Genomic DNA, 12125 nt, shown 5'->3' with positions numbered 1-12125 from the left:
AGTACAATCAAACCCGTATTAAGCGGACAACCACAGGGAATGGCGCTTAATACAGGTTGACCGCTTTATACAGCTTCGCAAGATCTTCCACTAGTGCTGCTCCCAAGTCGAAGTCTTAGGCCTAGTTTATACGTCGCGGTACAGTCGAATTTAATTCAGACGAATTTAATTCAAGGTCCCACAAGCAATTAAATTCGACGATATCGGAACATATAAAACGAATTAAATTCGTTTGGTAAATTAAATTCGTCCTTGACGTTTTATCCGTCTTGGTAAGAAGGATAAAATATCGATAACGCGTCTTCAGTTTTAACGTCGCACTAGCGTCGCGTCGAATGAAATGCATACATTTTCTTAATGTATTTCAACCGCGCCATGTTTGTTTCCAAATGACACCTCTGACCAGAGGCACTGCATTTGGGAAGAGAATTAAATTCGATCGTATTGATTTCGCCGCATAAAACCACGCCACGATTTACGTCGACGGAACGACGAATTTAATGGAATTAGGGCTGATAGTTTCTAAAGAAACTGTTTGGGGCTGGATCGGTGGGTGTAATGAAATAATTTGAATATATCAACAAAGTTGAATTATAACATAACCAAAGTAAATCGCGCGCTCTGATTGGTCAATTTAGCGTTCCCCATTTGCCCATGGGTGTACGCTGCTGACGTGAGCAAATGCAAAGACTATTTTTCCGCGCGCGCTTGTTTTTTCTGGTCGCGTAAGATTTGTTAAATAAACGGGAACTCTTTAGCTACAATGTATCAATGTTATGTTATAAAACAAATGGTAAACACCACAGCGTACACTATTGAGTTATGGATGCACTTGGGAGGTTTGCTAAGCACTCAAGAAGCTAGAGTCGCTCTCGGCTATCGCCTCGAGCGACTCTTACGCTTCTTTCGTGCTTAGCAACCTCCCGCGTGCATCCATAACTCAATAGTGTACGCTGTGGTGTTTACCATTTGTTAAATGGTAAATTGGCCACCGTTACGATTAAAAAAGCTGACGTTTCGAGCGTTAGCCCTTCGTCGGAGCGAATAGGGAGTTGTGGTTTGTGTGTGCTTTTAAAGGCAGAAAAAGGAGCTACGTGATTGGTGGGAACATGGTAACGGGAAAAACACGAATAAATTAGTGGAATGAAAACCGTTCGTTGATACCTGTGGGATGCAGTCTAAATCCCACAGGTATCAACGAACGCTTTTCATTCCACTAATTTATTCGTGCTTTTCTCGTTGCCATGTTCCCACCAATCACGTTGCTCCTTTTTCTGCCTTTCAAAGCACACACAACCCACTATTTCCCCATTCGCTCCGACGAAGGGCTAACGCTCGAAACGTCCGCTTTTATAATCGTAATGGTGGCCAATTTACCATTTCAACTTTGCTGATATATTCAAATTAATGGAATTAGATTCGTCTGAATTAAACTCGACTGTAGCGCGACGTATAAACTAGGCCTTAGTCGACTAGGATCTTCCGCGGTCCAAAGCAGGGATGAATTTTATTTGTCAGGTTAAGTTTGATAGACTCAGGCATTCAACCTTTCAAAACCTCACAGGGGGCAGATAGCTTGAATATTGATGAATTACGAACCCTCAACATAAACGCAGAAAGAAGTAACGAACCCTACTTAGGTTTGGAACGAGAGCTTTTTGTGGCCTCGCTTCGCCGATGCCTTAAGTCCTCTCCAGACATCATATGACACAAGAAAAAGTTTTGGCAGAGAAACATCAATGATTGGTAGAATTTTTGCGTTGAGATACAGTCAAACCCCGATGTCTCCGTCCTTCTACCAGAACTGTTTTGTTTATCTATCTATTTGCTTATGGTCTCCATCACTGAACATTCATTCTTTTATTTCCGGCGGTATCTTATTGCAACTAGAATTTTATAAGATTAAGATGTCTATGCAGATATAACTTTTGTATCGTTCACTGAGTGAGTTTCAAGACACACCAAATGGTGATATGCTTTGTCTGAGCCCACGATTTCATGCTGAAGCGGTAGATATGCAGTATGAAGTATACTTTTGACGTTCTACTGACATGGCTTAGAAAGTGCGAGATGTTTGTGTAAGAAAGATATGCTTAAAACTGAGTTTGTCAAGGATCGTGGTGCACGCAAGCTTTATCACGCCTAAATTCGGAAATCGTTGTTTTCTGACAATTTTTTGTCTTCAGAACGTTCTTCTCTTTTCATCTCCGCATACGCGAACGTCGTAATGACTTAGGTGGCGTACTTGTAGGCTTTCAGAACCAGGTTCTCTCCCTAACTTACTAACAACTATACAAGCCGGAAAGTCACTGTGTTTAAGAATCGTACGACGCTCAGCCGGTTTTTAGTGAAGCTCAAAACAGGATGATGAATCAAAAGAAAACCCGTACTGTCCGAAAAGTTTCAAGTTCTCCTTTTCGCTTTTTTTTCCCTTTCAAATATTTCTATGAACTTCTCAATTTTCTTTCGCTTATTTTGCGAGAGCAGTTGTTTCATTTGTTTTACTTATAAATTTTTGCGCGGGAAATTGGCGCGCAGCCGGCCAAAATTGATCCCCTCGCGCATGCCCGACGTTTGACCATTGTGTTCTTTAGAGTTTCAGTAGCTCTTGGATTAATATTTGGATATGGGATCGCAGACTCATGTAAACTGACGCTTCTTTTCTCTCACCTCGAATCACCTTCGTCTTGGCGACTTGTTACAAGGACAACCTTTCTCTGTCAACTATTATCTCGTTCAGTCTAATGTTCGAGGTTTGTTGATTGCAGTTTAGACCAGCCGACCATAAACATCTTCGCAAGTTTTGCCGCCATTGTTGTGCTCTGTGTAGCCACGTAAATCTTGTCCGTACCACAGGCGCAGCTCGGTATTGGCGAGGAAACAGTGGGGCTTCTTGGGAGGACAGAACACGAGGACAGACGAAGAGGAGGTGTAACCTGCTAGCTGGTAAAATCCAGCATGGTTAGTATAGCCAGGGGCTAACAACTTCTTTTCTCCTGTTATTATGACGGTGGTAAGTTGTCTGTTATTTGGTAAACAATCCCAGTAACTATAATCTTTTTTATTACACGTCACTGTTCATTGCGGTGGACGAGCATGAACTGGCTCACGAAGATGTTGTGAGGGTAGGCAAACGATCCGTATTGATCGTCTCGGGCCCCAGAGCAGACTGGAGTCTCGTTTATCTTCACCCAGGGAGGACAGGAAGTCGCTGAACCTTCGCTGATGAACGCTGTGGCCAGCATGCTGATTAGAGCGACCTTGAAAAGCATGGTGATTTGGTTTGAACTGAAGGAGAGAAGAAAAAACCAACATTTGGAAGCGGAGTTAGTAGACACAGAGGCACCTCTTGAGCATATTTTGTTAACCCTTTCACTCCCTAGATCTCATCAGTAATTCCACAGCCCAAGCTCTCTTTGAGAACCACAAAAGGAACACAATTTGCATATCGATTTATAATGATTTGTATGGGATTTTCTACAAGATATCCATAGAGATAGTTAAAAGTGAAAATATTAAATAAAAATGGCTTACCTCAATCCATGCGAGTGTTGCTTGCTCCTGGTGTCGTTATTTTACCGATTTCACTTGATTTAAGCGGTTTCTTTTTATCCTGGTTTTCTCTTCTTAAAGGGAAGACAAGGCCGAACACTTCTGTCCAGACAGCCTCCCGAACGAAGTAAAAAATCCCAAGCTAAAATGTACCCACGGCCACAAATCCACCCCAGAATTCAAGGGCAAAGATTGACCTTTCATTTCGATTTTCTAGCCACACAATCTCAGCCCTGCGATCGACACCAGGCGGCTCTTCGTGTCCTCAGTGAAACGCAAAAACGTTTGTAGACATCCACGTGATTTTAAACACGTCACAATGACCGTTGAAATCGGCTTGGTAACCTCGTCATGTTAGCAAACCAAGACTCTCAGGGGTACTAGACCTGAGGGGATCCCGGGTTTTACAAGAAGTTTTGTTGACAAGTTGAGGTCTAGATTTGGTCGGTTTTTGTTTTAATATCGCCAATAGGTGTAGTACTGTTGTGAGGTAAAATTGGAAGTTGTTATTTTGAGACTTTTTCAGTTAAGCTTTCTGTTTTGTTGAGCCTTGCCTTTTGCGCCTACGTTTTATTTTGGTAGATTTATAGTTTTGATCTTTTATTTTTAGTGTGTGCTTGAACTTGGCTCAGCTCGTGGATTTCCTTCTTATCGTGCTAGACATTTTAATCGCTTGTTATGGTTGAGAATAATTAGTTTCATAGGTGGTCATGTTTGGGTTAGTAAAATTGACCGCGAGTTTTACCCACACTGAGGATCCTGTTTGTACGCGCGATTCTCGTGCGCAGCTCGATCACTGGCGTTTAATTGGTTCCTTGATGCTCGCTAAGTACCTCGGAGCGAGCCACCCAATTTCCCCCTTTGCAAACAATGGATACACTATGGAAACTCCCACGGTCAGCTAAACCAAACATGTCTGTGATTTTTGTATTTAATATGTGGGCACTTCTCGCTAAAGGTAGTAGAAAAAGTAGTAGAAAAAGTAGTAAAAGAAGAAGAAAAGATCTGAAGCGTTGTAGTAGGAGAGAATAAAAAAGAGAAGAGTTTTGGTACCTCTCGTTAAAAGTCAAGCGAGTTGCTAAACCCCCCAACAGTACATTTGACTTGTTCAAAGTCACTTTGTTATGAAAGTGATACGTGGACGATGTTAGTCGACCAAATAAGAATCATCAATAGTGAGAGATCTTTCGTAACCCTGTTGTAAAGGGGAAAATATTTTAACCCATTAAGCCTTAAAAGAATGACTGGCTTCTAATCTATCTTTACAACATTATCCTTGTATCAACCATCAAGGTCGTATAAATAGAGGACATGATCACCGATTTAGTAAGCTCCTGATTTACGACTAAATCTCCTTATCAGCAAAAGAGAACAAATAAATAATTAGAGAATCTGAGACCTGTGTTGGCAACAGAATAGTTTGTTAGAGGCTCAACTGAGCCCGCGATAAGGTGTAACTACATATTAGGTTTCCAAGCAACAGAGAAGAGTTAAGTTGAAATGTATTGCAAATTAATTGTCACTTGTCAGGTTTCTGCTCTGTTTCATAAATTTCATAGTTATAAAAACTTTCGTCTCTCCTTTTTTCGTGGTAAGCTCCTCGAAAACCGAACATGAATGAAAAATAATATGGTTTTATCAGTTAAGTTGATTATGTGAATTGACCACGAAGGGCTAACGCTATGAACGTCAGCTTACAAACTCTTTACGGTGGCCAATTCACATAATCAACCTCGTAGGCGAAACCAAATTATGTTGTTATACCTCCCCACCGACGCAGCAGCACAGTTTCTTTATAAACTTACCCCCTTTATCTATTAAAGAGAAATACCTTTCTATTTTATTTACCTCCACGACATCAGTTCTTTGAACGAATTCGTTCAGTTTCTTTAGCACGTGTGTTGTCCTAAGATTAAGAGATTCTTAGACTTTTTTTAATGTCTTTCTTTCCTCCTGAAAAGTTTGAAATATAATTGGAAAAAGATCGGAAAAAGATCGAGGAGTTCCAATTACGAGTACGCTGTCTTGGCCCTCCCATATACACGCCATCACCGCCAAAGCCAACAAGCTCCTTGGGGTTCTAAAGCGGACATGTCCCTTATTAACTGACGTGTCTACCCAGCGCACACTATACTTATCGCTAGTCAAGTCACAACTCTGCTACGCTACTTAAATCTGGTCGCCTGCTCAGATTTCCCTGAAGGCACGAGTCGAGCGAGTGCAGCGGCCCGCTTCCAGATGGATCTTAGAAGCCCGGATTGGCGAGAGTTCCTACAGAGATAGACTTATTACCCTGGGCTCACTCCCTCTTACCTACGACAGAGAACTGAAAGACTTGGTATTCTTTTATTCTTTTACCTTTTACCCTACCGACCTTGATGTACATAGTTTCACAGACTTTATTTCCCACGCCCGTACTAGACTAAGCAACTCCTTTAATTTGAAAACACCAATCTGTAAAACGAGCACTTTTCAGGCCTCCTACTTTAATTGTATTGTGAAACTTTGGAATTACACTTGTTCTACTGCTCCTTTTTCTAGTTTTCTGACTCCGCTCTCCTTCCAGCTTTTCGTTAAACAAACACTGTTTTGATCGCCTGAAAACGTCCTGTGACATTGACTTGCCTTGCATGGGATGTGGACACTAGTTACAATTTGCTCGTGCCACAAGCTATAGGTGCAGCTGACGCGGCACAAACTCGTTTGTTACCGCCGCATGGCTGTTTGTGCGCGCATCTTTTTCTCTCATCATCGCTTCTTTGTGTTTTTTTCACCTTTACGTAATCAATATTCTGTTAACTGTTTTGGCATAATTTCGTCTCGTTAAGGCCTTTTGCACGCGTTTTTTAGGGAACTTGTGCTTTTTTCATCGCTACGTTTCATCTGTCCAGTTCGCTTACTGTCTTCTCCGTTTTTGATTTTCGTGTTCCTAGCCGTCCTAGTCATACAACGTTTCTACCGCTCCCTTCGCATCGCTTTTCGCTTATATCGTACATTTCGTGAAATCGATTAAACGACATGTAGCGTGTTGGACGTTTGACTACTATATTCGTAGAAACGTTATGGATCTAATCGACGGCATACAGTTGGAAGCCAACAGGAACAAACTGGTTCGGATGGCGACAGTTTGGAATTTATGGACGCGGCCCTCGCAACCGGTGTAACAAGGCGGAGGTAGCGCAGCGAGAAACGAAAATCCTTCATAGTGCACCTTCGATGGAAAGACTGTCAAACTGTCGGTAAAAGAATCCAAGGGCAAATTAGTGAAATAGCTTCTTTGGCGACTACCGAAGAAAACGTGGACCTCGTGGAAAGGAATCTGATTGCCTTTCGCGTCACCGTAGAAGAACTAACGAGATGTGTCGCTGCACCGTTGGACGACCTTGAGGACGAAGGTGACCAGCTAAACGTTGCTAACGAATGGTACACAGAAAGGAGTAAGCAAATAAGCGATTTTATTGAAAAAACCGTTTGTTCGATTTCGTCTGCGAAAGAGGCCATCGAACAAAATTTGGAGGTTAGATCGCAAGCCAGTTCAAAGCGTACTCGAGCATCGCACCGTTCGCACGCGTCATCAAGATCCTCGATCACTTCTAGCAGAGCGAAAGAAAAGGCTAAGGCGGCCGAATTGCTGACAAAAGTAGCTATGTTGGAACAAGGGCAAGAGCTGGAGAAAAAGGCTGAAAGGCTACGTTTAGAAGAACAGTTGGTAGTTGCTCAAGTTCGCCGGTGAACGTATGTTTGCAGAAATCGAGAATGGGGCCAAGGAAGATTTAAGCTACCAATCGGCCGAAAATGCATCAGAAGCCCTTCGTGTTCCAGAATTTTCCCTTCCTGGGCCGTCTTTTCCGCCCGTGATCAGTCTTTATACCGATCGAAGAGCAACGTCGAACACTGTAACGAACGTGAATTTCTCTGCGGGTTTACATGTTGACACTCCTATGATACGAACACCTCCTCACCCTACGCGACATCCTTCTAAGTTAAACCCTCTTGCACCTGAGTTTCACTTACGGCCAAATATACAGTTTTGTGACGTTCTTCAGAAACAAACAAGATTAACCGAATTGTTGGCAGAACAACAACAACAGAGTTTACTTCCGTCGTTCACGCTGACTAAATTTACTGGCGATCCCTTGGAATATTCCACATTTGCCAGAAGCTTTGAATCGCAAGTGGAAGCTAGAGTCAGCGCAATTGGTGTTCGTTTGCAATACCTGGAGCAATACTTGCAAGGGGAGCCGAAGGAGCTCATCAAAGGATGTCTTCCCCTGGATAGAAACAGCGGCTACATTGAAGCTAAGAAGCTCCTTAAGGAGAAGTATGGAGATCCGTAAAAGATTTCGAGTGCGTATATTAAGAAGATTAACGAGTGGCCTTACATACGGTCGGGAGATGAACTGGCGTTAGAACGACTTTCTATCTTTCTTGGTCAGTGCCGGAGTGCGATGTCCACCTTAACCTATCAATCCATACTTGACCATCCGCACAACTTGCAAAGCCTGGTGTCAAAGCTTCCTTTTCCACTGCAGGACCGGTGGCGTCGAGAAGCCAATAAGAAAAGGCTTGCTAGAGGAACGATCCCTACATTTGATGATTTCGTGAGCTTTGTAAGCACCGAAGCAGGAATTGCTACAGATCCCGTCTTTTCCCGAGAGACCCTTCGTCGCGTGGATTGCTCATCGGATCGACCTGATCGCTCAAACAAAGGCAAAGGTCCTGGGAAGCCTAAAACTTACGGAGACCGTACTCGCGCCTCGCATCACGTCTCCAATCATGCAACTGGTGTAACCGCTGATCACAAGATTGATTCTCGTAACCCTGCCATCACCCGTAAACTTTGCAATAAGGAGCACGACTTAGATGACTGCCAAACCTACTTGATGAGATCTTTGACAGACAGGAAAGAATTCCTTAAACAGAAAGAGTTGTGCTTCGCATGTTTCGAATCCCGGACACAGATCCAACGGATGCGCACAAAGGAGAACCTGTCGGAGGTGCTCACGAAGTCATCCTGCGGGACTTCACAACGACAAGTTTCGCATAAATGAAGTGGCCTCTAGGCCGCAGATACCCCCGCCTACAAAGCTTAAAGATCATGTTTTGAACGCTCAAGCTGAAATGGATGAAGCAACCTGTAATGCCACTGGCACAGAGAAATCTATTTCTGTTGTACCCATCGTTACCGTCAGGCTGAGATCTGCAGAAAGTGAAGTAGTTACGTACGCCATGCTTGATGCCTGCAGCACCGGCTCCTTTGTTCTTCAAGATATCGTATCCAGCTTGGGTGTAAAGGGCACTGATACACAGCTGATGGTGAAGACCGTCAACGGCACCAAATTATACAACGCTCAGGTTCTGAATGGATTAGTCGTTACAGACTTAAAGGGTGACAATACCGTGCAGTTACCGAAGATCTTCGCCAAGAACGACCTTTCTACCTGCGATAACGTTCTTACGCCAGATCTTGCTCACCGGTGGAAACATCTCAAAGGGATAAAAGCAGAACTGCCACCACAGTTGCCTGATGCCAAGATCGGTCTTTTGATCGATTCTAACTGTACGAAAGCTCTCGAGCCTATAGAAGTATTAGCAAGCGAAGATGGTGATCCATTCGCGATTAAAACGTTTGCTGGATGGGCAATAGTAGGCCCTTTATACATGTGCAGTGAAAGGCATCCTATAGTAGATTGCCGTAGAGTTGCTGCAATGGAAGTCTGTTCTGGTAAACACCTCGATCACCACTTCGTGGTAGAGAACAAAGTCCGAGAAATCGTTACCCCACGAGCGTTGAACAAGATGTCTGAGCTAGACTTCAGCGAAGGAACTGATGACAAGGGACAAGGATACTCACAGAAAGACAAGAAGTTTCTCAAGATTGTTACCCAGGGTACTTGGGGTACAGAAGATAGTCATTATGAGATTCCCCTTCCATTCCGCTGTGATGATGTACGCTTCCCTGAGAACAAGGAGCAGGTCCTTCAAAGAGCACACTGGTTAAGAAAGAAGCTTATCAATAATGAGAAATTTTACAAGGACTATGTCAATTTCACGAACAGTATCATTGCCAAGGGATTTGCTTGGAAGGTGCCGTCAGATCGTCTATTTGCAAAGACAGGCCAAGTTTGGTACATACCCCATCATGGAGTCTACCGTGCTAAGAAACCCAACGAGATCAGGGTCGTATTTGATTGTAGTGCCAGGTTCGGAGGAACATCGATGAACGACCAACTGTTACAGGGGCCTGATCTGACGAATCGACTCGTGGGTGTTCTAACAAGATTCCGCCAAGGACCGGTCGCCTTCATGAGTGATATCGACGCCATGTTCCATCAAGTCCGGATACCAGAAGGGCAGCGAGACTTCTTGCGCTTCCTATGGTGGCCTGATGGAGATTTAACGAAGAATCTTGAAGAGTATCAGATGAACGTACAACTATTTGGCGCAGTTTCCTCGCCGAGTTGCTCAAACTTCGCGCTGCGGAGAGCAGCCGATGATGCCGAGAAGATCGTTGGCCCAGAAACCGCTGACGTGCTGAGGAAGAATTTCTACGTTGACGACTGTCTTCGTATGGAGGAAACTTCGGAGTCTGCTATCCAAAGCCGGAATACGTGGTGTTCGCCATGTCTACGCACATGGAGGTTTCAATCTGGCCAAGTTCGTCAGCAACAGTAGACTTGTACTAGAAAGTGTCCCAGACGAAGCACATGCCCAAGACATTAGAACATTGGAGCTAGGCAGCGGTTAACTTCCGCTTGAGAGAGCTCTCGGCGTGCAATGGGCAACCGACTCGGATACGTTTGGTTTCAGAATCATTGTTAAGGACCAGCCGCTAACCCGAAGAGGAAAATTGTCTACGATATCTTCCGTTTACGACCCCCTGGGAATAGCAGCACCCTTTCTATTGGTCGGAAAGTCAATACTGCAGGATCTATGTCGCACGAGGTTAAGCTGAGATGAAGAGATTGGCGAAGAGTACCGCGTACGCTGGGAGAACTGGAAAAGCCAGTTACCTGCCCTGGAAAGTTTTTCTATGGAGCGATGTCTCAGACCTGCAAACTTTGGTACGGTTGTCTCTAGACAAATCCACAGTTTTTCTGATGTTAGCTCAACGGGTTACGGTCAAGTTACATACCTCAGGATCAAGAAGGAGAAAGGAGATATCCATTGTGCGTTCCTTATGGGGAAAGCCCGCGTAGCTCCCGTCAAGATCATGACAATTCCACGCCTTGAGCTTACCGCGGCCACAGTTTCAGTTAGAGTGGGGGAGATGATTTCAAGAGAGATAGACGAACCTCCTGAGAGCAAGACTTATTGGACGGACAGTACAACTGTTTTGAAGTATATCCGAAATGACAAGAAGCGTTTTCACGTGTTTGTAGCGAATCGCGTGCAAACAATAAGAGATGCTATGAATCCTAACCAGTGGAGGTACGTTGGAACCGACATCAATCCAGCTGACGACTCGTCACGTGGTCTAAAAGGCCACGAGCTATCCAAACAACATCGATGGATCACAGGTCCAAATTTCCTATGGCAACCTGAGAGCGAATGGCCTCAACTTCCAAGTGACTTGGACGATGTTTCTAATAATGATCTTGAGGTTGAGAAGGTTCTTGCGCACAGCATGAATTTTGAAGAGACCGCAGACCTTTAGAAGAGGCTCGCACGCTTTTCCGAGTGGCATCGCATGAAAAGATCTTTTGCATGGATACTCCGCCCAAAACCAAACTCTGATGACAGGGCATCGCTTCCCAAGGATAGAAAAGACAAAGTGGGACAAAGTGGGACGTACAGCAAAGGTGAAACGCAAACCCCTTAGAGTAGAAGAGCTGGACAGAGCAGAGAAGACCATTCTGAAACTGGTGCAAAGCAGTACATTTCCTACAGAGATAGAGGCTCTATAGAAAGTTCGACGGGTAGATTGTGAGAATGACCGCCAGTTCGCGAGGGAAATGAAGTCCGAAATTAAGAAATCTAGTACCTTGTATCGCCTTGGTCCTTTCTTGAACCAGGGCGGACTCGTACGTGTTGGCAGAAGGCTAAGCAAGTCACAGGAGTTTTCAGAAGGCTTTAAGCACCCTGTGGTCCTCTCTAGGAAGAGTTTCATCGTGGACCTCATATTTCGCGACGCCCATAAGAAGGTTGCTCATGCAGGCAGGGGTATTACGCTGAGCCAGCTAAGAAGTCAATATTGGATACTTAATGCCAATTCCGTTGTGAGGCATTTCATCTCCAAGTGCGTAGTGTGTCGTCGTCTTCGCGGAACGGTTGGTGAACAGAAGATGGTGGATCATCCAAAAGAGCGAATAACCCCCTCTCCTCCCTTCACGTACAGTGGCGTTGATTACTTTGGTCCCTTCTATATCAAGCAAGGACGGAAAGATGTTAAACGGTATAGACCACTTTCATAAATGGCTGCCGTGTAAATATTCTTTTGTTTAAATTCAAATTAGCCCTACTGGCCTCGCTTGAGATAATGTATTCTTGTGAATTTTGTATTGGAGAACGAGGCCAGTAGGGCTAATTTAAATTTAAACAAAGGAATATTAATCCGGCAGCCATTTATGAAA

At 44.1% G+C, this 12125-nt stretch overlaps 1 protein-coding gene and 2 pseudogenes across 1 annotated transcript; 2 read left to right on the top strand and 1 right to left on the bottom strand.

The window, feature by feature from the left end:
- Positions 1-2694: 2694 nt before the first annotated feature.
- Positions 2695-3272, bottom strand: LOC148722273 (uncharacterized; annotated as a pseudogene).
- A 3834-nt stretch (positions 3273-7106) lies between these two features.
- LOC148722272 (uncharacterized) lies at positions 7107-10227 on the top strand (annotated as a pseudogene).
- A 358-nt stretch (positions 10228-10585) lies between these two features.
- LOC148722271 (uncharacterized) lies at positions 10586-11209 on the top strand. The gene has a single exon (XM_088737030.1). The coding sequence runs from the start codon at positions 10586-10588 to the stop codon at positions 11207-11209; it is 624 nt and encodes a 207-aa protein (XP_088593156.1).
- The last annotated feature ends 916 nt before the right edge of the window (positions 11210-12125 follow it).

Source organism: Stylophora pistillata, chromosome 10 (assembly GCF_964205215.1).
Source record: "Stylophora pistillata chromosome 10, jaStyPist1.2, whole genome shotgun sequence".
Classification (NCBI taxonomy): Eukaryota; Metazoa; Cnidaria; class Anthozoa; order Scleractinia; family Pocilloporidae; genus Stylophora; species Stylophora pistillata.
Note: the sequence above shows the minus strand (reverse complement) of the source record. Positions and strands in the feature narration are given on the sequence as shown.

What these genes read in the sequence shown, in the direction of transcription:
- LOC148722271 (XM_088737030.1), top strand. Translation starts at nt 10,586, where the DNA reads ATGGAGCGATGTCTCAGACCTGCAAACTTTGGTACGGTTGTCTCTAGA.